This window comes from Manis pentadactyla, chromosome 4, assembly GCF_030020395.1.
Source record: "Manis pentadactyla isolate mManPen7 chromosome 4, mManPen7.hap1, whole genome shotgun sequence".
Taxonomy (NCBI): Eukaryota; Metazoa; Chordata; class Mammalia; order Pholidota; family Manidae; genus Manis; species Manis pentadactyla.
In genome coordinates, this window is record NC_080022.1 from 7,399,413 (window position 1) to 7,426,127 (window position 26,715).

Genomic DNA, 26,715 nt, shown 5'->3' on the forward strand with positions numbered 1-26,715 from the left:
TACCTTCTAAGGTTACTGTGAAGATTAAATGAGTGTGAATACATGTAATGCTTCAGCACAGTATTTGAAAAGTGGTGAACATTTAATAAGTTGTCTTGCCAATGGGTTTCAGCCCCAGGCAAGTTTGCTATGGATTCAATGTGACCAAAGAAATTGACAGCAAAACGTTCTTTGGGGTGAGAAAGGGGTTATTACCCGGCTTGTTCTCCCCATGGTAGGTCGAGCACTAGCGTCACTGCCTCCGCCCAGAGCACTGGGCCGAGCTCTCTATATAGCGCAATAATAGCTTATTGCCTAAAGGTGTGGAAGTGGTAGCCTAGCAACAGGCCAGTTACATCATCAGGTGGTTTAAGTTCAGTGAGGATCCTGGCCATAGGAACCCCAACTTCCCCACGTAGGTGTTAGCTGTTCTTACCACTCCACTAATCCTTCAGACCAGCCTTCTCTGGTTTCACCAAATCAGTTTACTGACTCAGAAATCGTTTCTTTAATATATGTTTTCCTTCATATGGGGTCTCTTAGCACCCAAAGCTTATCTAGCATGGCTCTTTGAAAGCATTGTATTTATTCTGTGTGATTATATGATATGTCTGTTTACTCCATAGGCTATAAGCTCTAGAGGGGTGGAAATAACTCTTTTGCTTGCCGTTGTATCCCCAGCACAGTGTCTGGTACATAGTTTGTACTTAATAAGTGTGCTCAGTAAATGTTCCCAATGAATGGAAGTGCTGTTTAACTTACCTTTTCTTAAAATGGATCTTGGAATCTTTTGCAGTAAACTTTCCTTTGAGAAAAATTAATGTTAGCCTGGAAGCTGGCATTATTTCAAACTTGGGAGACTTGGAGAGCTGTGGGCATTGAGTAAAAGTAGAGGGCAAAGGGGAGGGACTATTGGAAGATAGGCAGAAAGATCAGGAAAATGGACTTGTCTAGATGGATTCAGTCATGACAAATTGTTTTTGTTGAAGGTCTTTGAGAGATGCCCATCCTGGATCTAGTCAGGATATTCAGCAGTGATGCAACCAGTGCTTATTGAGTCCCTGCTTGTGCTGGACATTAAGCCAGGTGCTTAGCACCTCACCCTTCTAATTGAATGTATGTTTCCGGGGAACTACTTGGGAAGATGAATGCTGAGAACATTAGCATTTATTTAAACATCTTTGGCTGCTTACCATATGTCACTACCCCCCTTGAGTATGTGTCCTGTGTGTGAGGTCAAGAGTCTGTTTCCTACCTACACAAGAATCCCTATACAAGGTGAGCTTGTCATATCTAGAACACTGGAAAACATTTTGCAGCAATAAATTTTGATGGTGTCTTGTCTTGCCAGTGGGTTTCAGCCCCGGGGAAGTTCACTATGGATTCAGTGTGACCAAAGAACTGACAGTAGAACGTTCTTGGGGTGAAAGTGTTTATTACCCGGCTTGTTCCCCTGGCGGTAGGTCGAGCACTAGCATCTCTGCCTCCGCCCAGAGCAGTGGGCTGAGCTCTCTATATAGCGCAATAATAGCTCATTGCCTAGGGTGTGGAACCGGTAGCCTAGCAACAGGCCAGTTACAGCATCAGGTGGTTTAAGTTCAGTGAGGATCCTGGCCAGGCCATAGGACACCCCAACATCCCCACAGATGGTAATATAGCTCTGTCTGCCATGACATATTTCCTGCAAAATGCAGACTGTAGGAGACTATTCTAAAGACGTAAGAAAAAGAGGGATTTTCAATACCTATTGCACTTTCCTCCCTCCATCCTATTTTCTTTTATCCTTGCCCTTCCTGGTGACCTCTATCAGCACATCTTCCTTTGCCTATATTTTTAAAAACCTGGTCATCTTTCCTCCTGTCCCCGGTTTACCTATTCTGCTATTTCCTAAAAGTTGTATTTTTACTCTTTAGATTGGAATTTAGATTCCCCTCCCAGAGATGAATGTTTCTTGCCAGAAGCTGAATAAGTTGGTTGCTTAGGGAGAAAAGATTCTCAGGAAGCAAGTGGTATTGAGAGAGTTACATCCCAATTAACAAACATGCATCACCTACTTAAGAAGTTGGCCCTCTGAGTTATGCAGAAAGAGGAGTCATGGTTTCTAGCCCCAAAGACATACCAATCTATAAGAAAGGATAAACTGACATAGTCATTGGTTCTTCAGGTATATGTTGAATATCTACCATGTGTCAGGCACTTCCCTGGGAGCTGGGGATATAGCAGTGAATGAAACAAGTTCTGGTTTCACAGAACCTATATTGCAGTGACTCATAATAAGTCAGGTAGTCATGAGTGCAATGAAGAAAGATAAAACATGGTAAGTGGATGAAGAGTAAAGTGGATGCTGATTTAAATAAGATGGTCAGAAAAGGTCCATCTGATCACATGATGTTTAAACAGAGACCTGTATGAAGTGAGGGAGTAGGCTGATCAGATCCCTGGGAGAATAGCATTACTGGTCAAGCAAAAATACAAAGTCCTGAGATGAGAGTGTCTTTAGTAAGAAGGCCAGTGGCACTGGAGTAAGGGGTGATCTTTGGAGAGGAAGTCTGTGGGCGGTGGGGTGGGGGTGGGGGTGGAGTTCAGTATATGATGGGAAACCACTGGAAGGTTCACTCGAGGCATGATGTGGACAATTCCTGGATTACATCTGAGAAGGGTCACTGCCTGCAGTGTGGAAATGAGGCAATGTGTGGGGTCCAGCGGAAGCCCCATATTATAGTCATACAGGTGAAGAGAGGTGGTGACTTGGGTTAGGGTGGTAGTGATAATGGTGGTGAGAAGCCATGGGATTCTGGATACATTTTGAAAGTAGAGCTGACAGGATAGATCGGGTATTGAGGGTGAGAGAAGAAAGTCAAAGATGACTCCCAGCTCTCTGTGAAAAGGTGCTTATGGAGGTGGGTGCAGATCTGGAGTATATTACGAGTCCTGAGAAATCTTGGTAGGGGAGGAGGCCTCAGGTGCAGAAGGAGTTTAAAAAGGGCTTTAAAAGTGGAATGAAAAGGAGATTTTTAAGGAAATAAAGCAATGTGAAGTATATAGCACTTTAGAGTTTTGACTTCAGTCCTCAAAAATATGCCTAGAGTCCATTCCTTGGGAAAAAAGTGGTACGTCCTAGACAAAGCTGGCACGCTGATGACACATGACCCTGGGAGGCATGCTACATTTGTAACAGCTTTTACATTAGTGAAAATATGGTTTATATGTTGAACGTATTCATTAATTACAATATAATTCCATTCTTAAGTGCATACTTTCTGAGAAACAAATTAGAAGCCCTACATGCTATATTTTAGCTCAGTTGACTTTGGTACCAGAACCACTGTGTTAAATATTGCCTGATTTTTTCAGTAGTACAGTTCTCTCTGAAATTTGATAAAATTTACTGGTATTTTTATGTATATATCACAAAAGTATGCACTGTTTTTTTTTTATGCTCCTGAAAATGATACGGGATTTAATGAAATTAAAATTATACATAACATATTGAGGACACTGATCTGAGTGCCTGGTTGGTGTAGGGCAATGTAGGGGATCCACAAGACATGGTCCGTCTACTGAAAAGATTCAGTGTGGTAGGAGCACCAGGAATTTGATGGCACATCTAACGGGCCCCAAAGTAGTGCTTTGACTCTAGTCAAGAAATAAAATTCTTAGGTTATGCTTTAGCTTATTTTATCAGTTAGTGAACTTTTCTCACTTTGATTTAAAGACCATGGAATATGGTTATCATATCCACCAAACACTGAGAGAGTTAATTAACATTTGTGTAGTGCTTTACTCATTTCAATCCTGTGAACTAGGTATCATCTCAATTTTAGAGAGGACACAAGTTTAACAATACCCAGGGTCACAAAAAAGTCCACATATGTTTCTTAATTGTTCTTCCTATGTTTAGAGTATTAAAATATAACCAATGCATCAGAAGATTGGAGACTGATGAAAATTAGGCTTGGGGTGGATTAATGATTGTGCATTGAGTATTGACCCCCCTATACAGAAATTTATTGTGGTTAACAACTATTTGATCAATAAATATGAGAGATGCCCTCACAAAATATATATATATAAACACACTTCCAATTGTAAAATAAATAAGTAACCGGGATGTAATGTATAGCATAAGGAATATAGTCAAAATATTGTAACAACTTGGTATGGTGATACCTGGTACCTAGAATTATCATGTATATAAATGTTGAATCACTGTGTTGTACACCTGAAACTAATGTAATGCAATACTGTTGTCAACTACCCTTCAATAAAAAAAATAAATAAATAAATAAATAAAATAAAATAAAATAAAATAAAATATAACCAGTATGTAGATACTGATGCTGGTCCTTTGATTCCATATTTTATACACTTTCTGTCACATGTATTGTCTTTCCCTGTTAACCTTTTTATTATTGGTTGGAAGCATCCTGTTTCTTAGCTGGGTTAAAGGAAGTGAGGTAGATGTCAACTGTTATTAATTGAGAAAGAAAAGTCCTTTGGCACATTTGAAAGCAAAATTCATTGTCCGTGAAAGTAGTAGTGGAGTTCATGGGCTTCTGATGAGCTCAAGTGCTGTCATTAATAATTTATCCTTATAAAAAATTTTTTTTTCATTTTTAGAGTTCTGGAGTTTTCAAATTTTTTATTAGTAACTGTTTCATATATTCAAGATAATACAATGTATGTATAAATACAAAGATTAATACAAAACAATCTTATAACTACTACCCAACTTAACATATAGAAATTACCTGTGCCTTCTGAGGCTTTCTGCTTACACTGTCCCCTAAAACAGATAACATCAATTAAATAAAACATTGAATTTTGCATTGTTCTAAGATGTCTTATAAAAATAGATTTTATTTAGGAATTAAAATCTTCTAAATATTGTGGGTAAATTTAATCTTAATGTAACTATTGTATAAATAGATCTTTAAAATTATATTTTGATTTACTTGATGTGTTAAAAATGTCTGGAAGTAGTTATTTAAAAGGCAGCTTGGTTTTGAAGCTGGAAGTTAGGAAAATTTATTAGTTTCAGAAGTTTCAAAGATCTGGGGTAAGGGAATATTGAGGAAGAGGAAAAGGATTTCATTTGAATCAAGGAAATTACTGACAGGTGTAGTTTTTGTTTCTTTTTTTTTTTCTTTACTAGGGACAAGAGAACAAAGGGGTAGGATCTGAAAACACTCTTTCTTGAGTTGTTCTTAGCAGAATTGGTAACACCAGTGAGTAGCTAAAAGACTGAATGATACATGGCTTAAAAGTTTTATGGCAACAGATTTCCTAGAGGTTAGAAAATGTTTATTTTAACCCTGTTTTTGAGTGGCAAAGACTAGTTCAGAGGTCACATTCTACATCTGTTCATTGTCTTTATTGCTGAGCGACTGAAACCTGTGATCTGATTCATGCAGTATGACACTAATTTCTGTTTTCTTGATAGAGTGTGTGTGTGGTCTTTCATCTTTTAAGAATTGTAATTACAGTTCCAAGTTATAAATGGGTTAAGGAGGGTTTTAAAGAATGCCTGTGATACAAACAGTGAATCTGTGGCCATCTTACTACACTGATGGACAGTGACTGCATTGGGGTATGGGTGGGGACTTGATAATATGGGTAAATGAAGTAACCACATTGCTTTTTCATGTGAAACCTTCATAAGAGTGTATATCAATAATACTTTAATAAAAAATTTTAAAAAAAAGAATGCCTGTGATATAGTTTTAGAGGAGTAGTCGTATACATACACATACACATAAACGTATGTATCCATATGCATAAAAGTGCCTTACTGGGTTTGCCTTGGGATTGCTGTGTGTAGGGTATAAACATTTGAATGAGGGGTGTCTTGGCTAAGAATGTGAGCTCTGGAGCCAGGCTCCCTAAGTTCACATCCCAGATCGCCACCAGCTAGCTCTGTAGCCTTTCATAAGTTATTTAACCTCTTTGCTATGGTTTCCTTATCAATAACATGGGGACAGTAAAACATCTCCCTTTTTGAGTGGTTGGGAGTATTGAATAGGCTTGTACGCAGGAAGTACTTACAGTTCAGAGTAAGTGTTCCCTGAATATTGGCTATTATTTATATTAAATCTTACACATAGTGACTTTTGGTTAGAAGCACACTTCTTACTTAGTTACCATTTGTGTGTCAGGAGATGTTCTTTCTAGAACTATGTCTCCTTGTCACATGTTACGTGCAGTGTGAGCCTTAATAATACTCTGTCAGCATGTGAGGTTGAAATGTAAGTGTGGGGCCATATGCAGTGGAATCCAGCAAAAGAGAGAACTAAGCACCCGGGCAACTGTTGCTATTTGTGTCCTGAGCAGCAGCTGCCCTGGACAGATTTATTTTTTAATCCCGATCTCACTGATAGCCTGGGATGTGGCCCTTCCTTAGATAAGTGGATTGGTTGGGATGTCTGGTCTTTGAGGAGATTTCATGACCACATGTTGTAAAGATTCTTCTATTCCATGTGAAATATGAGGTGCTAAAGCTTTGCGTGTAGGAAAAAGGAAGAGATTCAGTGTTCAGTCAGTCCCTGGAGGGTAGTGTGACTGGATTAATCATATGAGAAATTACTTTTAATATGGACAGTGAGACTTAATGCTTTTCAGTCAAAAAGTAATTTTACTGTTTATAACATTCTACAAATAATTTAATGGTCTGTGACTCCATTGTATACACACATATACATACACATGCACAGATATACATATATAATAACATAGGTATTAGTTATTAACAACTGTGGATTTTAGAAGTAAGATTATCTTTTCAGTGAATGCTTCATTACAAATGCTTATTCTGAAGTAGATATGATCTTTAAAAAATTTTATTTCAAATAATGGTTAGGTTAATTCAGTAATTTTTTAATTTTTATTTCCGATGTGTTCATAGTTCAAGCCTATGAAGCACCTTGAAATAGTAAAATGGCCTGTTTCCAAATTTTGGCTGCTAACTTACCTAGGCTTGCTTAATGAGCAGCTGCTGTGTATATCAGGCTCTTTTCTGAATTCTGGAGACACCTGGTTAGCCGTTGGTTTGTTTCTTTGCAAGTTCTATATATAAATCCTACCAATTAAAAATGTGATGATTTTGTTTTTGATTGCCCTGTTTAGATTCAGTGGTATGAATTTACTGATTTGGATGTTTTGAACTTATCATGTTGAGCTAAAGAACATGTAACAGTGATTTATAAAATCAAAACATTTTCATTCTCTAGGTATTATTAACCCAAAGAACCCAAAGGAAGCTCCAAAGTCCTTCAGCTTCGACTACTCTTACTGGTCTCATACCTCGGTGAGTGTTCTCACGGTGCAGTGTAGTAGAACAGTGTGCCTGCAGGCCCATGAGGAAAACTGAAGATAATCAGCATCTTAGGAAAAGGGAGGGTAGGGCCCTTCCCTCAGTACCTACTGAAAAGGTACTACAGAATCAGTACTCTTATTTTGACTGGACCCTGAATCTTGCTGGCTTCTAGGGGTTGTTTCTAAACTAGACTTTGCTTCTGCATCTCTTTGTTGTGTGGTTTTTGTTCTTTTCTTCCTATTTTTTGTTGAAGTAGGAGGTGTTTTAACCTATTGACAAAGCCTAATTGCCATGGGAAGGGCCCATGAAAGGGGCTGGAAACATTCCTCACTGAAAGCTGTGTTTATTGAGAAATAACTACACTAAGTGGAGTGAGTTCAAAGTATATGTGGACCTGACCTTTGATCTTTAGACCACATTTTCTACTTAGAAAATTTTCTTGGAGCTCCCTGTAAATGGAAGAGTGATACTTTTAAGGGTATGGGAAAGGGAATGTAATCGAGTCAGGTAATTTCACTTAGGTATTTTCATGTTTTGCTGACCTGGATGACACTAGTAGTGTGCATATGTATGTGTTCAGTGAGGAAAATAAACTGTATAGGGGGACTTTAAAAATGTATAGTATACTTTAGGTGACTACTGTGATTCCAAACATTTTTATTATAGCAGTAATGAGATAATCATAGAAAAGAGTATGAATAAAATGCCATTTATTTCTCTTTTTAATCATTGCAGCCTGAAGATCCCTGTTTTGCATCTCAAAACCGCGTGTACAATGACATTGGAAAGGAAATGCTCTTACATGCCTTTGAGGGATATAATGTCTGTATTTTTGCCTATGGGCAGACTGGTGCTGGGAAATCTTATACAATGATGGGTAAACAAGAAGAGAGCCAGGCTGGCATCATTCCACAGGTAAAAAACAAAACAGTGAAAAATCTGTGTTTATTAATATTATTAGACCTCAGTTGCTTTAATAATTATTTTTATTTAGCAAATGTTTATTCAGGGACTATCCTATATAAGGCACAAAGATGAATCGTCTGTTCTTTTTCCTCAAAGGAGCTAAGAGTCTGATGGAAAAGACTGACATGTGTGCATGTCTGTCATTAAAGGTGGGAAGCTGACATTTTGTAAAGGTTTTTCCACTATACCCATGTCATGCTATTTTATCTTTAGTGTTATCAGCTTCTTAAAATTAAGAGATAGTATGTATCAGGTTTTGTTCTGAGTCCTCAGGACAACAGTGAATATTTTTGGTCTGATATTTTTTTCCAAGTTCCATATATAGAACATCTCTTAAGAATGTGATTATTTTGGTTTTTGATTACCTTATAAAAGATACCTTCCTTTGATCTCATTAATTTAGTACTATCACTTTAAGCCTGACTAGTCTGATAATTCTTTTTTTAGGGCAGTTAGTCTTGTGATCTTTGGGAATGCACTAGAATTGTGACATAGGTATTACAAGGGCCTTCTTTTGTTAATAAGGGGAATGTAGTTTACTTTTATTAATGGCATTTGGGATTAATTTTAAAGTGTTCTTTTGCTGTAGGCCTAGTGTGACTATATTCTGAGAGTAGCATACATAAGGGAGCAGTAATTACTTTTTCTAATGGGCTATTTGGACTATAATGTTAAATAAGTTATAATTGAAATGCTTAATTATTGCTAGATTAAGAAATTTTCAGAAAAAATGAACATGCTAGCATATTTTTTTTTCTGTAAAAAATATGTCTGTATTAGGACATATATTTGGGAATAGATCTTCTTTATATATAGTAATGGCAATAATTATAATACCAATTAGAGAAAACATTATGTAGCACTTACCATACACCAAACACAGGTCTAAGTGCTTTACAATATTAACTCATGTAATCCTCATATGACTCTAAGAGGTAAATGTTCTTGTTGCCCTCGTTTTACAAATGAGAAAATAGACACTGAGAGTTCATGTCACTTGCCCTGGTAAGTGGCATAGCTAGGATCCAAATGCAGGCAAGGCTGTTCTAGACTCTGTTTTTACTACTATGTAATACGTTCAGTAAACAATAATTGTAGATTATAGCAAGTTATACTAAACAGTTATATTTATTTTACTCCATTACCACACTTACTTTCTCTTCTCCTTTAATTTGTTGGCTATTGGGATCCTTATATATAATTACATATGTATTTCTTCTGATAGAATTTTAGAAAATTTTATTTAATGCAGAAGCATGAATTTTTAAAAAGATTTATTTAGAAACTGTCATTTATAATAAATTTTAAATTCTATTTAGATTTCTAGAGAATCATGAACATACAGTTCATTTTCCAAATGTATATTGATTGCCTTAATAGTAAATGTATAGCAAATGAAAATTCAGTCTATTTATATTAATTACTTTTATTAAAATACTACATATTTTAAATGAATTTAAAGGATAGGAGAGTGTGAAATTTTGTAATTTTCCTAATCTAGAAAGTTAATGTTTTCTTTTGAAAGTGTCAGTGTAAAGTAGCCTCTCATAAAGAGGTTGGAATCTTAAGACAGAGGTAAAGGGAAAATTTTACAGAGTCAAAATTATTCTTGAAAATACCTTCGTTTACTCCCTTCAAATGGTATGCAGTCTCTATATGTGTGTGTAAATCTATAATGTGTATAGTAAGTGACAAGTTATGATAAAGTTTATGTATTAATAAATACTATGTGTGTAAAGTGTAGTTTAATAGTTTTACTGCTGCAATAATAATACTGATAGTAGAGGCACAGTTCTTCTAGTATATAGTATGAAGGGTTGAATGCACATAACTTACATGTGCTAGTGACTTAACACCAGAAGAGACAGAATTCCTCCTCTTCCCCTAAATGTGGCTTTCTTTCTAAAGAAACATTGAGATGCTATTGTTGAGGGAGAATATAAAGACTAGATGACACAAATGCATTGAGAACTTTCCTTCTATTTCATTCAAAGCATTCACCTTTGATGTTCATGCTGTTAATGTTTTGAGAAGGAAAGAGACAGGGATCTGGCATTTAGTTCAGCACTCACAGGTAACTTGGCACTTCTCTGCTTACGCTATTCCCTCATTCATTTCTGTAGTTATGTGAAGAACTATTTGAGAAAATCAATGACAACTGTAATGAAGAAATGTCTTACTCTGTGGAGGTGAGTACACCGTGGGTTAAAATGAAAGGATTTTGTCCTCCTTTCCCTCAAAGGTTACTTTTAAATGGTCTCAAATTATGACTATAGATCACTTAACCGTTCTCCCAATTTTCTGCTTTTAGGCTATTTCTAAGTTTTGGTTGTAATAAATAATGTTGCAGCTGAATCCTTGTTTATAGGTCTGTGGCTTCGTTTTCAGTTATTTCCTTTGTTTGTAATCTTGGTTTGTCAGAGAATACATTTGAATTGCCAAAAGGCCTTTTAAAAGCAAGGCTGTACTGGTTTTCAGTCCCATCAGGAGGTGTATATGCAGTCATGTACTCTTGCCAGCATGTAGTATTATTTTTTAATCTTTGCCAATTTGATAAGGGAAAATTTCTCACTCTTGTTTCAGTTAGAATTTCTTTTATGATTAATGTGGTTGAACATCTTGTAAATTACACATGTGCCTGTTTACATTTTAGAATTGCAATGTTTTTCTTACTCATTTGTATGAACTCTTCCCTCTTTAATAATATTAATAATGATATTTTACAGGCATAGGTTTTAAAGATATAATCAAATCTCTTCTCTCCTCCTCACCCATTTATAATTTTTTATAATGTTAGGAAGTTATTCTCCATCCAGTATATATCAGCTCTTTCAAGGAGAGGTCTGTAGAATTACATTATATACATTGGTTTGTTTGATAAACAGTCCCACTTTTTGTATGTGCTTTATAAAGTGTGTTTCACACACCCCGTTTTTGGCATTCAATTTCATAGTACTTGAAATTATTAAAGGGTTCTGTTATGATGAGCCTTTTGTTCTGAGCAAATAAACTGTATTTTACACAAACTCTTGACTTTTCTTATTATGTATATGTTGTGATTTTCCATAGGTCTTCCACAATTCCTAGTTGACTCACTTAGCTGCTTTGGGTTTTTTCTTTACCTGTAAAGTGTTGCATAAGTTCATAAATTTTAAAGAATTCTGCCTTGTGACTATCATTCACCAAAAGGGGAATGTGCTGCTCTAAAAATATTTTTTGTTAAAATGAATTCTCTAAATAGCTTGTCTCATTCCATAACTATTCATTTTTGAATGCTAAATGTATCACATGGAAATTCAGTAGAGTTTGATTATTTTTATTAAAATAGCACAAATTTTAAATAAATTCAAAGGTTGGGGGGGTGACAGAATTTTTTGAACATATAGGTAATTAAAGGAGATGCCATTTTCTTTTGTATAAGTCAGAGTTCACAGGCTTATTTAGAGTGCAGTGTAGACCCCTAGGCATACTGTGGTTCCTTACATTTGTGGGACTTTAACCCCTTCTGCTTCTCTCCCTTATTTACTCTGGTCCAGCTACACTGGCCTTGTTGCTGTTTCGGGAACACACCAGAAACATTCTTCAGAGCCTTTGCATTTACTTTTTCTTCTGCTTGAATTTTTCTTCCCCTGGGTATCTTTTTCATTTAAGTTTTTCACCTTCAAAGTCTTTCACTGCAGTCTTACCCTCTCAGTGACACTTACCTTGACCACCTTATTTAATACTACACCCTAGCAGTCTTGATCTCTCTTGCCCTATTCTTTTTTCTCCATAGTACTCATCATATACTAACCTACTTCATAATTTTACTTGTTTTTTTATGTTGTTTATTTTCAATATCTTGTATTAGAATCTTAAGCTCACTTAGGCAGGGATCTTTTGTTTTATTTACTGATGTATGCCAAGTGCCTAGAAAAGGCCTGGGAGATAATGGTGTTCAGTGAATTGAATTTGTGAAGTGGGGTTTGTAATGGTTAGTTCAGAAGTAAAAGAAACAGTGATGGCTTTAGAAGAATTTGCATGTATATTAGAGAACCAGTGGTGAAGCACACCAACCTTTACCCAAGGTTTCTTGGGTCCTCTTAGTCTCACACCTGTGTGAAAAGGGACAGCAACTTTTCCAAGAAGATACAATACAGTGCCCCCCCCACCCCTTATCTGCAGGGGATATATTCCAAGACAGGAGTATTCCTGTCTTGGATATGCCTGAAACTGTGGATAGTACCAAAACCTATATGTATATTATGTTTTTTCCTTTATGTCCATACCTATGATGAAGTTTAATTTATAAATTAGGCACAGTAAGATATTAACAACAATTAGTAATAATAAGATAGAACAGTTATAACAATATAATACTGTAGTAAAAGTTACATGGATCTGGTCTTTCTCAAAATATCTTGTTATACCCTTCTTGTGATGATATGAGGTGATAAATTGCCTGTGTGATGAGATGAAGTCAGGTGAATTACATAGGCATTGTGATGTATGTTAGGCTAGTGGTGAGCTTCTGATCATAAGGGAAGGAAAATCATCTGTTTCTGGCACCTAAATGACCATGGATAACTGAAACCTCAGAGAGCAAAACTGCAAATAAGTGGGGGCCTGCTGTGTCTTCCTGGGACTCAGGATTGTATGTGCAAGTTTAAGTACATGAGGGTGATTAAAGTACCATATCACTTTCTAGGATGCCCTGCTTTAAGGAAGAATATTTGTTGTCTTTTTTCTTTACTATCATAATGGACCAATTACTTTATCTTTGAGGATTCTCAATATTTAAACTGATTTTAAAATACAGTCACAGAGAGTGAGTGAAAGAAAAGGGCAATAGAAATGGAGCTAATGTTCTATTTCAGATACTCTGAAATTGTGTCTATGGAAATTTGAAGTTGAAAAAATGCAGAAGTTATATTGTATACCTGAGTAGCTAGCTGATTCAGAAGTTTCTGATTCCTAGGGAAGCATCATAGGGGCTTATTGTGGTGAATTTATCCAACGGCAGAGCCTTGTTTGCTTAGAAGTCTGATATTATGGATAAATCCAGAACAGAAATATCCTTCAAAGTCAGACTCTGGAGTGAAGCTCATTTGACTGTTAGGAAACTGCCTTGTTTGTTTCTTTCCCCTGAAGAAGAACCGTTACCCAGATCAACAGTCACATTAGCAAGCCTGGTATATTATCTTTCTGTGGGCAGGCCTCTATTGGAACCTTACTGGGTTTTGGTGAACATGGAATTAGAGAGGAGTTGATCAGACAAATTAAATGGTTAATTGCCTCAGTGAAGAAATGATGGCGATCTCCATGATAGGAATGGTCCTGCTGATGGGACAAGAATGCATGAAGTGTATTGTCTGAAGCTTCCTCTTCCCCCACAAGACTTGGATAGGTCCCACCACATAATCGAGTCCATGCTCACCTATCCTCACCCCTCTGGTAGATAGGTTTTTGTCCATAATCAGTCACAGTGTGATTGGTCGTAAGGTATTAGTGTTTCTTGTGTCATCGCTGCTCCAGGATATTGATACTGTTCCTAATAGAAACCCCTTTTCCAAGCTTTTGGAGTAACCTCACTGTAATCCCCAATTATTGATAACAGATACATTAAAAAAATACTAATACTAATACTAATAACTAATTAAAAGATAATAAAAATTATCTTTTTTCTGCCTAACACAAGTAGCAGCTACTGTCTGTCAGGATAGCCTGTTTACCTTCTTTTCCTTCCTGAGAAAGTCAGAAGGCTGGTACTAACTATGCAGTAATATCTGTGCATACTGTTAAAGGATTGAAGACACTAGAACTGTGGGACTTCACTTTGTAAGGTCTCTGATTCCTACTTGTACAGCTTTTAATTAAAGTTTAAAACAGTCTTTTTAATGTATAGGATTTCTTTTTCCAAGTCCTTTAAAGAGGTAATAATTTGCCCCTAGGTGAGCTACATGGAAATTTACTGTGAAAGAGTACGAGATTTGCTGAATCCAAAAAACAAGGGTAATTTGCGTGTGCGTGAACACCCACTTCTTGGCCCATATGTGGAGGACCTGTCAAAGTTGGCAGTCACTTCCTACACGGATATTGCTGACCTCATGGATGCTGGGAACAAAGCCAGGTATGTTAGGAAACAGACTGATATCTGAGGTCTTTGGCACATTTTGAGGCCCTTTGTTCCTGGTTAAGGGTTCAAGACCACATTTATAGCTATGAAATTTGCTTTAATTGTGGAGTTCTCTGATCCTTTGGCTATGCTGGGGAAGTAAGGGCTTCAACATACTTGTTGTCTTTCTCCTCATCAAACAATGCACTGCTGAAACATGTTAGAACTTTGGTTAAGTTCTATTAGGATTTGATCAATCCATGGTAAAATGTTGGTTATCATGTACTGTTGTAGTAATTAATTGATTCTGGAATAAATGAGCACATAATAAAGAATAAAAATTAAATGCCTCAGTGGTTTCTAAAGGGACAACTGGGGTATAAAAATGATTCTTATGGGGTGCCTTTGGAATTGGAGGGTAACGTGATAGGTTCACAAGGTATATTCAGAGCAATTTATGTAAGTGAGAATCTTGTAGTCTGTGAATACGTTTAAAGCAGTTGCTTGTAATTGTCCTTATAATGTGAAACCTGCTGTCCATTTTAACTTTCATCTGATAATTCCATTATCACGTGTCACCTTTATGTTTATTTAGGACAGTGGCAGCTACCAACATGAATGAAACAAGTAGCCGTTCCCACGCTGTATTTACCATTGTTTTCACCCAGAAGAAACATGATACTGAGACCAACCTTTCCACTGAGAAGGTAAGAGAACTATAGTCTCTGGTCTTGAGTTGTGTAAAACAGGGATTTTCAGCTGTCCCTGCTACCCTGTGCATCTTGTGGAAGGGAGGAAAGTTACCTTATTTATTTAATGACATGGGTTTGTAAGTGAAATTACAAGATGGAAAGTAGGATTAAGAAAAAACAATCCAGGACTTTGGGTCTCAAAAACTATGCAAGAGAGTGAAGCACTTCCGTGGGGAGAATATCTTTCCTTTTCTTTTTAAGTGGAAACTCTTAATTACCTTATTAGCTTTGTGGTGCATGTAATATTTTTTTGAGCTCTCATAATGTTACTGTGGGATTCAGTGTTCAAGCAAATGATTAAGCAGGCAAGATATGTTTTATTCTTGGAAAATAAAAAACTGCATAGCAGTTTGGATGTTCTTCAAATATCTTTGCTTGTTTATCATTTTCTACAGTAGTTAAATGGGGTAAACTTTGTAATTAAACTGCTGGCTTCAGATCCTTGCTCTGCCACTTTTCAGCAGTGTTACCTTGGGGAAGTTACGTAACCTCTTTGTGCCTCAGTTTCCCTAACCTCATAGGATTGTTACCAGGATGAAGTGTTAATATAGGCTAAGTGCCTGGTACAGAGTAGCCACTCAATAAATGTTAATTTTATTGTTATTGTTAATAACAAATTTATGTTGAATTCTACTCTGCCTACATTCCTAAGTGTAGCACACAGCTGGATTTTTTAATCTAAAGTTAAATTTATTGGCAGTTATAAAAGATCCTTTGCCTTATAAACTGAGGATTTTATGATTCCAGTGATCAATAAAACAAGAATCACCTTTTACATGGTGACTAGTTTTTAGCTGAAAATTATTTTTTAAAATATACTCTTCATATAGGTGATCAAATAATTTGATATTACTTAGCCAGAGATTAAAATATTAATGCTAATTAGCAGTCAGTATTGGTTTGAAGGCACCAGGGACTATCCTATGTGAAAGCGTGTTTTTCCTTTCTTCCATGGTGTCAGTACAAAAATAATGATGTTAACCCCATAACCATAGCTTCTTGATAATCTATTTTAGATAATTTTGTCTAAACTTCCCTGAAGCTTTATTTTGAACAACTTTATTGAGATGTTATTGATGTAAAATAAACCATTCATATTTGAAGTATAAAATTAGATCACAAATGAATGTACCTATAAAACCAGTATCACAAGCCAGATAATGAACATTTCTGTGATCCTGAAAGTTACCTCATGCCACTTTGTAAATAACTATATCCCTTATTCCACCCATCCTCAGGCAATCCCTGATAAATGTTTTTGTCATTATAGATTTGTTTACATTTTCTAGAATTTTACATAAATGTGGTTTTCACTGTTTTTGCTTGGCTTCTGTCACTTAGCATATGATTTTGAGTTTCATCTGTGTTGTATCAGTAGTTCATTCATTTTCATTGCTAATTAGTGTTCCAATGTATAGATATATCACACTTCGCCCATTAATTCATCTGTTGATGGGTGTTTGCAGTTTTTGATCCTTAGAAATGAAGATGCTGTAAACATTTGTGTACAAGCCTTTGTGTGGATATTTGTTCTTGTTTCTTTTGGTAAATACCTAACAATAGGATGGTAGACTTATGGTGGCTCTATGTTTAGCTTCTTAAGAATCTGTCAAACTGGTTTCCAAAGTGATTGTTTCATTTTACATTCCCATCAGCAGCATGTGAGTTCCAGTTCCTGGAAGCTTCATTTTTAACATGCCATTTAATGGGTTAATGAGTTTTATATATTTTTTATGACTTACTATTGTAAAATATGTCATGTTTATGTTACAGTTACTTATTTTGAACCGACATAATTGCTATGAACTTCTGTGCGTGCTCTTTAAATTGACTACAGTATACATTGTCTTTCTTGTCTTAAACCATGTGTAAGAGCCCTAGTTAATATTTTTAGTCTTCTCCATGCGTTACTCTCTTAATTTCCTGCCTCTAAATGTTTTCTACTTCTGTCTTGCTTATTTTTGAGTTGCGCCAATTACTGTTCTTTACCAGGTCAGTAAAATCAGCTTGGTGGACCTCGCAGGAAGTGAACGAGCTGATTCAACTGGTGCCAAAGGGACTCGATTAAAGGTATTTATTTTAGCAAACAAATGCTTAGTTAATAGGTGTTCTGTAACGTAAGTCACAAACTATGGCCAAATCGGCCCACTGTCTGTTGTTGTAAATTAAATTTTATTGGGATATGGCTATATTTCCTTGTTTATGTGTTTTTGATGGCTGTTTTTGTGCTACAATAGTAGAGAAATGGTGATAGAGACCACATGGTCCACAGAATCTTTTAGAAAATTTTGCCATCTTCTCTGTAACTTCAATGAAATGTTAAATTACTTAACATGATAGGTAAGGAGGACTTTAGCCTCCAGGTGAGAGCTGTATTGTATTTTGAGGAAAAGGCAGAATTTGAATAGTAAAGACAGTAAAGGGAAAGGATACAGAAGATCCATATATGAGAACAAGCATGAGCTTCTCTAGAGATGTGCTTAACAAGAGTAGAAATCTCATGGTGGTAAGTTTTAGGATGAAGGCTGCATCTGTAAGTTTTTGGAGTACAGACAACCTAAAGATACTTTAGGGTTGTGAGTTAGGCATGTGGTCCCAGCATTCATCAAGTGGAGAGGAGGAGAGATTGAGGATTGAAGGAGGTTTTTAGAACTTGTGGTCATAAATAAATAATACTAGTATATGGCTAATTGTATTTTATGTATTATATATGATATGGCAGTAGTAAAAATTGTTCATCCTTCATAATTCTTTCATGTTTGGTATTGATTTCAGGAAGGAGCAAATATTAATAAGTCTCTCACAACCCTGGGCAAAGTCATTTCAGCCTTGGCAGAGGTGGTAAGTGTTAATACTTCATTGTAAGGGAAAATTTGTTCAATAAATATACTTGAAAGTATTTTATGGTTGTTTATGAAGGCTGTCCTTTTCTGGCCCTTTTATGTAATCTTGCCTTTCTCTTTTTAGAGCTTTTCAGATAAGATACTAGGTATAACACACTTTGACTTTGTACCGAATGTAAAAGATTGAGGAGAATGAAAGAATGGCTAAATCTCTAAAGGCTAGAGTAAAAACAAGTTCCTTACAAAGACCGAAGTTTCACTACTTGTTTGAATTTTATTTCATAGCTCTTATAAAAACCAAGTAGGATATAGTACCTTTTGGAGTATTTTGAGCAGTTTGCCTTGATGAATGCTGTTGAATTGGGGGCCAATGATATATTTTTTAAAAGTTTTATTCTTTCTTATTCCTTAACAGTGGAACACTGAAACTGAAACAATTTTTGTATGAGGGGCTTCATTATTTAGCTTAGAGCTAAGGAGGTTTCTAGTCTTTGTTTGCTATAATTTAATACCTTATTTGAATTCTTAAAAACAATTAAATGCTTTCTTGCTTGTCCCTGAGAAGTCATATTAAATTTATGACTTAGAGTTTAAATAAAATATTTTGTATTTGGCGGCTTATCCTGTGTTCTCATTCTCTCTTCTAAATGCTTTCATCTGTAGGATAACTGCACCAGCAAGGTACAGTTGGACTTTGGTAGAAATGAACTATGAACTAGTTGTAGAATCAATTGTGATGCTTTTAAATCTTCAGCAGGATGTATGGAGGTATAAATAGGAATGGATTAAAAAAAGTTTGTTTTCTGACTCTGGAATTTAGAATTCCCAGTTTATTTAGGTGACCATAAGTCATGAGACTTCACACCAAAATTAATTTGGGGAACATGATGTGCTTTGGGGAAGAAATTCAGAATAAAGGAACAAAAGGGAAATTTGAGGAAGCTTCTACGTGGTGTCACCGTGTAATGTTTCTCTTGGTGATCTGTAGGACTGTGGCTTGAAAGTCCCCTATAAACCTCTTAAAAAGGCAATAAAAGAAATTTCTTAAGGGTACCATTCTAAAACATAGACGTCTTCTTGAAATTATTAGTATATTTTTCTTAAACCTCTTTGTATTACCTTGTTGCCTATCATGAAAGTCTTTCAAATTGAAAAAAAATTTTCTATTCTTTGGTTATACATAAAGTGAAGGCAGTTAGTCCTTTTATTTTATTTTATCATTATTATTTTTATTAAGGTATCATTTTTATACACTCTTATGAAGGTTTCACAAGAAAAACAATGTGGTTACTACATTCACCCATATTATCGAGTTCACCCCATACCCCACTGCAGTCACTGTCCATCAATGTAGTAAGATGAAGGCAGTTAAACTTCTAACTGCATTTAGAAAACATACTACTTGCATCTTTTTAAATCCAAATACAATAGATTTTTCTCTTCCTTGTATTTCTATACAAATGCTCTAAAATTTGTACTCTTTGCATGAAAGAACATTAACAGTTCTGAGTCACATGAATAATATTGGGAATAGAGGCAATGTCTGCATAGAAATTCTTTATACTCATATTTTTAAATATTAAAAAAAATACAGATTTGTTTAATCTCTACTTGAAAGAATAATTTCATAAAAAGAAATGCCCTTTTTCTTTTTTTCTCTTATTGGAAAAAACTGCTTTAGATTTAAAATCATTCTGCTCTTTGGTATTATACATGTGTGGATATTCTTTAAACATCTAATTTTAGGACCCAGAACCGGAAGACTGTTAAAACTTAGTGACCATTCCAACTTACTTGCTTGTCTGTTAACATCCATATCAACCAAAGGAAAAGTTTACAAAGTTTATATCTGTATGTTTCCTGCATTGCTCTGTGCCACAATAATTTGCAAAAGATTTTTCATAGTGTTTTGTAAAACTCAGTTTAGTAGTTTGCATCTGTCATAACTATAACAAATCAGACATAAATTTTTGTATTTCTGGAACAAACATAATTTTTGGTGAATTAAGATGTATTATTATTTCCACTGGGGAGAGAAATGGGATTATTACCATCCACACTTACTAATATTTTTTTTAAGAGAAATTAATTATCTAAGTAAAGTTTTGTATGTAACTACTAGGGCATTTATTTTTTACAATCATGGATGTGAAAGCAAATACAAAATGGCTAAAATTCTGGGGTATTTTCAAATGGAAAAGATTGAAGTTCTATTTTGCTTCTTCATTTAGCTACTCCTAAATTTAGTTTAATTGACAGAAATGAAAATAGAGCCTTTTTGGCATACCGACACTGCTTATTTTTATAGTACTGTTTGTAGTCATTGTAACTGGTGCACTTTAAATCTTGGAGAATTTCAGTACTAACCATAGGCAAAGTGGAGTGTTGAGGTGCAGTAGGGATAAACTGAAACTGGAAAAGGATAAACTGAAGTCGTGGGCCTCAAAAATTTTCTAGTGGAATGAAAGTTACCCTAAACTATGACTGACTGAAGTTTAAGGCTCCCTAAAGGCCTCTGTAGTTTAGAAATAGAACCTGCCATGGAAGGTAGCTTTCTAATTGGTGGGACGTGTCTGTGGGTGGAGTGAGATGAGATGAATGTGGGACAGTTTTGATAAGAGATGGAATTAAAGTGCCACTTGCCTACTTTACTTCCTTTCCTCCTGAACAAACCTGAGGTCAGTTACTTAGTAATCCTATTTTGAATACATATGCTTTCACAGGAAGTAGATCATCCTTAGTTTAATTTAACCTCAGATTATACCAGGAATGGTATATAGAACTGCTGAGTGCTGGGGAATGTTCAGTGGCCTTCCTCTCAGTAGCTTCTTAAGTTACCAGGACAACAGTAGTCAGCTTGCAGATATTGGAGTAGCTATTAGCTGCAAAGCATTTACATTTATTTTTACTTTCAGAGGACACCATTTTCTCCATTTCAGCATTGGCTTTGCATTGGTGCTTTTCACTTTATCTATTGATATTGAGAACAGTCCTAGTGAGAGCAGTACAATTAAACTCTTGATATATAGAGATTTCATCTTGCAGTCTTTACAGCTCTCCAGATTAGTAAATCACATCACTTTCTTAGACTACTTTGAGTCCTAATTCTAATAGTTGAGTTTATTTGGTGCATAATTTACCATTAAGAAACCAAATGTGTGTAATGTATAACTTTACAAGAGTTGCTACATATGCAGCAATCCACTTAATGGTTTGGTGGTTGGCCAAGTAAATTCATTAGCTAAATGACTTGCTCTCCTGTACATCTAACCTGGGACGCACAGGGTTCATATTTGTCCCTCTGCAAAAGTAAGAATTACTGTTTGAGGATTGGGTATGAAATAATATTAGGGAATTACTGTTAATTTTGTCAAGCATGATAATGGTCCTGTAGTTTAAAAAAAAAGTCCTCTGTTACAGATAGGTACCTTAACTTTTATAGGTGAGATGTTGCTGGCTATAAGAGATATGATATGGACAGAATATTAGATAATAGTATTATCTAATACTATTGGTGTTAAATTTCCCGAATTTGGTCATTTAACCGTGATTGTGCAAGAGAATGTCCTTATCTGCTGAAGTATTTTGGGATAAAAAAGTATGGTGTCTGTAGTTTACTCCCAAGTGGTTCAGAAAGAAAAGTGTAGGAAAGTGAGGAACAATTGAAACATGTTGATAATGGTTGGAGCTACCTGATAGATGTATGGTGGCTCATTATTCTACTCTCTAAACTGTTGTGTATGTTATAAACATTTCAAAATAAAAAGAAATTACTCATGAGCTTTGGGTATTGGGTATCACAGCTAGGAGTGTTCAATGTTCTACTGTAATTTACTTGGGGATTTTAGGCGGGTTTGCCTCTCTTGTGAATTTTCTCTCCCTAACAATGCTAAGACCATTTCTTTTCTGTTTAATAGAGTAAGAAGAAGAAGAAAACTGATTTTATTCCCTACAGAGATTCTGTACTTACTTGGCTTCTTCGAGAAAATCTAGGTATGTACACCACTGGTGTGTGGTTACCTTTTTGAAGCTGTTTACTGATTATCTTTGGTGGTTCATTGTCCTGCATGTCTGTTTTGGAGAAGGATAATCTCTAGACATCCATGTTACTGAGTTGAGTGCTCCTTCCCTTTCTTCATTTTTACTTTGATTTAAGCTGGTTGGGTTTTCTCACCTTTAAGTCAGGGTTTTCTTACATACTTTGTTGACTTTAAGACATGAACTGTGGAGTAGTTGTCTTCCTGATCACCCACCTCCTTCAAACTGTTGCTCCCTCTTCCTTTTTGAAAACTCTGTGCTCCTTTGAAGCACACATAACCAGTTGTTACCAACCCTTAACTCCTTTCTGCTGATGTTTTCTGACCTTCAGGTCACTGCCCTTCATTTGTTGTTCCTCTAGCTCCTTCCTTGATGAGAAGGAGGGAGTGATCAGCTGTGCCAAATGTGCTGGGAGATGGAAGAGGCTGAGAATGACCTGCCAGACTGTCCAAGTCATCGTTGACATTCACTTGCTAAGAGTGGCTTTAGGGTAGCAGCTGAGGTCTTGATTGGAGTAGGAAGAAGGAATAAATAAGACGTCAAGATTTGAATGTAACAGTGCCTGCCTGGCATGGGGACATTCAAGAAATTTGTTGACTTTTAATTAAATCTTAAGGTCTGAGATTGTGCTGATTTAACATATTCAATAAAATTCTTTCTAAAATGAATATGATTTGAGATAATCATGATTCATCTTTTCAGGTGGCAATTCTCGGACTGCAATGGTTGCTGCTCTGAGCCCAGCAGATATTAACTATGATGAAACCTTGAGCACTCTGAGGTACTCCAGTTTGGTCTCAACAGCTGAGAGAACACAGGGTCACCACAAGTCATTTTGTTAGGCTGTGGATTTTCTTAGGCTATATGGGTAGTCATTTATGTAAGTAAGAGTCCATCCTGCTTATAATACAGAAAGCATAGGAAAAGATTTTCATTATAATAGAATTTACCTGTTCATGGTTTTCAGTTTCATTCTGAAAGGCAGGAACATTTTCATAGGAAAGATACTAAAATTGCTAAAGCGAGATTTTTGGACAACTTTTAGGTAATAGTGAAAGTTTCTTATTAATTTATTTTTTTATAATATAATTTTATAATAATAATTTTTAAAAAGTCCCCTTATTGTTGTGTTTGTCATAGATATGCTCAAATTGTAAAAAACAATACAATTATGAGTACATGTAGCATTAAAAAAATTATTGACAGAATGTTCACTAATAGAATATTTTTACATATGAGTGGGGTCCGTTACTTTAATCCAGAACTTTCTACTCTTCCCCCCTTGAAGACACTTTTGACACAATGGATAGTCTGACAAATTAGTTTTGAGCCTCTCTTTGGTATTTATTTCTTTTGTGATCTTAGGTAAATCACTTAAATTAATCAGAGACTTTTTCCTGTCTTTATAACATGTGTAAAGCTTTCTATAAATGTATTATTATTATGGCTCATAAAATGTGTAAAGAAATACTCAAGCTGTTTGATTTAGAAATAATGGTATGTTACTTATGAGAAGTAGAGCATCTGAAGAATGGCAAAAATGAATTTTCTTTGTGGATTTAGATATGCAGATCGTGCAAAACAAATTAAATGCAATGCTGTTATCAATGAGGACCCCAATGCCAAACTGGTTCGTGAATTAAAGGAGGAGGTGACACGGTTGAAGGACCTTCTTCGTGCTCAGGGGCTGGGAGATATTATTGATAGTAAGTGTATTAAGTATCAAATTAAAATCTAATCCTTTGCTCTTCAGGGTTCTTACATTTAAACATAGATTTAAGGAACTTGATGAAACTAGATGGTAGAGAAAGGGTTTATTGTTTTGCTTTTTCTTCTTAAAACACCCAATGCAAATGATCTCAGAATTCCTTTATGTATCAGGTGATCTATGTGAAGTCAAAATTTGTTTTTAAAACATGAACAAAATATATCACTGCTTATTTTTATTAGATAACAATTTTTTATTAGATATTTTAAATTTATTAGATACCTATTTTAGATCAGCAATGAAGTTTATTAGCTTATTCTCAGTGAGAAGTTCATCACGTCATAAAAATGTTAACTTGAAATTTTTGTGTTATGGGTTTCTCTGGATTAATGTAGTAGCAGTAATGTATGTATGAGAAACCCATCATTCTAGTCTTCTTTCTGATAACATTTACCTTTGAGTGGTATCTTTTCCCTCCTACAAAATGATTGAATGCTCCCAACCCTGCTCCCTATGAACATGGGAAGGGGAAAATGTCCGATTCCTATCAAGTTCAAGAATTAGACTTCCACAGAGTATTGTTTTACAGTGTTGTCTTAAAATGAATCTTTTTTTAAACCTCAGTGATCTGCCTGCAGAATGTCTAATCAGAAGTTAGATCAATTACCTAGATTATTCAGGTAGATTATTATATGGATTTATTTAATAAGCAAAATTTTATTTTTTGAGCAAAAATTACTATTACATTGCTTGTAGTTTAGTTCTTCTTATTGTTAGCACTTGAGTTTCCATGACTAGTTTATAAAATAAGAGTGTATTCTAAGTGTTGGTTTTTTCATCTTCCCAAATGCCAAATACTGCTCTGTTCCTGCTCTTTGTCACTGCTGAACCTGAACTTTGACCCTTCTTGTATTTTCCCTCCTGCTTACCTTCAGTTGATCCATTGATCGATGATTACTCTGGAAGTGGAGGCAAATGTGTGTATTCCATGTATTGGTTATTTCCAGTACTCTGATTTGCTAATCTGCCTCTGCCGGATCAGTCTTATAATGAGCTTTGCATGCCAGCAATCCCAATGGGGAAATCCCAGACAGAGCTTACTGTAAATTCAGAAATGATCCTGTTTTGCCCTCCGTTTTCAAAGCAGTCTTTGTTGAATTCCAGGCTGTGGCTCTAATAAAGTCTAGAGGCTTAAGAATCTCTTATTGCTTCTACTCTTAGTTTTCCCATTTATGTGACTAAAGTGAATCAGAAGTCATAGGTGATGATGCGAGTAATGACAGCAGCTCACATTTATTGAGGTTTTATAATGTGCCAGGCACCATTCTAGGTATCTTGAATACATTGCCTCATTTAATCCTTATCAGTGATATTGTGCCCATTTTACCAATGGAGATTCTGTCTGGAGTGCCTAGTTGGCTACTAAGAGCCCATGGTTTCTGTTGATCAGATTGAATAGTTAACTCAGAACCCTAGCTTTTAGTCATTACTATACCTTTTGGCCTCCTGAGATCCTCCAGAGTCTGATTATTTAATAGAAAAATCCTTTTTAATTAGCTGTGTAATTCTGAGCCTTGATGTATACATATAATTAAAAATCACTTCCAGCTGGCTGAACTTCGTGTTACCGAATAGCTCTCTGAATGTCGGATGGATCGGGGCTCCCTTGTACTTGTGCTGTCAGTTTCCTCCATATCTTGGGTCTTTACTTACTTGGCGGTTAGGTAAACTTTTTTTTCCTTTTCATGAATTACAAATTAAATTATAGAAAACTTGGGTGTCTTAAAATGTGTGCTTGAAATGAGGACATTTTATAAAGGATCACACCCTCCATATATACCATTAAATTTGTGAGGAAATATTTTCTTACCAATTTAAGATAATTCATCAAGGAATTGTTACCTTAGAAGAAATGAAGAATCTTGATTTTTTTTTTTTTTTTTTGGTTTAGTTTTTTATTTTTGTTGATTTGTCTTTTGACTTAACAAGACATGACAGAGAGTGAGGAACCAAATGTGGCCCTGGCTGCTGTGATGAGGTCAGGCCTTGAAGACACAATGATGTTCTGACACAGGGTGACTCTTGGACTGAACGGCTCTGTCTGAGATTTCCAAAGCTGACTGATACTGGTGTGAGGACGATGCCATCTTGTTCTTGCTTTTGTGCTCAGGCGGTGCTGCTGCCAGCTTGTTGCCTCACTCTTTTCTGAGCAGTTGTGGCATCTTTGGAAAAGCCTGTGCATGACTAAATTTTAATCTGTGTCCATGCAAGAAAGCAGCCCTGACTACTGAATTTCCGTTTTGACCTATTCTTAATTCCTTTTAAGGCTTGCATGTGTCCATTGGACCTTCTAAACTCCATCCATCCTCTTCTTTCTCACCTTGCAGCCATTACCTGATGGCTAGCTTTTTGCTCCAGTTCCTTTCCTACATTTAAAACTTGCTGTTTTACAAATTTCCTATGTTCTGTATTTGCAGATGGTGGTTTTCAAACTGTCTTGAAGCAGCCACTGGTTTTAAGGGGTTTCAAGAACTGACTTTGATTAAGTAGAAATGAGCAGATCCAGAGAAAGCTAGTAATAATTTTTCTGATTCTTGGTATTGATTCTTATCCTTTAAGGAAAACTTAGTTTTGATAGGAATTTTAACCAGTGTAGATTTTCTCAAATTTATAGATGAACTAATTTTAAAATAGGAACATAATACCTATGCTTTTCCTCTAGTGTTTATTTGAGGATGATTAATGAAGGCAAGTACAAACAGCAATTTAATGAATTTTGTTGTTTGTGGTTCTTTTTATTGAAACTAAGTTTAAAAGCAAAATTTACAGTTTTATTAAAGATGTTAATAAATGAAAGTATGTCTCTAAAACTTGCATTTCCTTCTTGGAACTCAGCTTGCCAGTGACTCACGGTCATACTGTTAGGTGAAGTAAGAGCCTTACTTAAATTAGCAAATAATCAGCCTTAATTTTTGCTTGTTGTAATAGATGAATGTAAACTATACCAAATTCATTAATTTTCT

The 26,715-nt window shown here is 35.6% G+C and overlaps 1 protein-coding gene across 13 annotated transcripts in view; it reads left to right on the top strand.

The window, feature by feature from the left end:
• The window catches only part of KIF1B (kinesin family member 1B), a 136,987-nt gene that overhangs the window by 26,991 nt on the left and 83,281 nt on the right, over window positions 1-26,715 (top strand). For 6 of the 13 annotated variants that reach the window (XM_036925222.2, XM_057499702.1, XM_036925211.2 and 3 more), the window contains exons 3-14: window positions 7,206-7,282; window positions 8,027-8,206; window positions 10,381-10,446; window positions 14,188-14,366; window positions 14,947-15,058; window positions 17,096-17,173; window positions 17,879-17,944; window positions 18,610-18,627; window positions 21,864-21,939; window positions 22,687-22,765; window positions 23,548-23,690; window positions 24,628-24,669. In XM_036925222.2, coding sequence (XP_036781117.1) covers window positions 7,206-7,282; window positions 8,027-8,206; window positions 10,381-10,446; window positions 14,188-14,366; window positions 14,947-15,058; window positions 17,096-17,173; window positions 17,879-17,944; window positions 18,610-18,627; window positions 21,864-21,939; window positions 22,687-22,765; window positions 23,548-23,690; window positions 24,628-24,669 — 1,116 coding nt within the window. The remainder of the gene's footprint in view (window positions 1-7,205; window positions 7,283-8,026; window positions 8,207-10,380; window positions 10,447-14,187; window positions 14,367-14,946; window positions 15,059-17,095; window positions 17,174-17,878; window positions 17,945-18,609; window positions 18,628-21,863; window positions 21,940-22,686; window positions 22,766-23,547; window positions 23,691-24,627; window positions 24,670-26,715) is intronic. The other 7 variants (XM_036925224.2, XM_036925219.2, XM_036925221.2 and 4 more) reach the window with 4 other exon arrangements.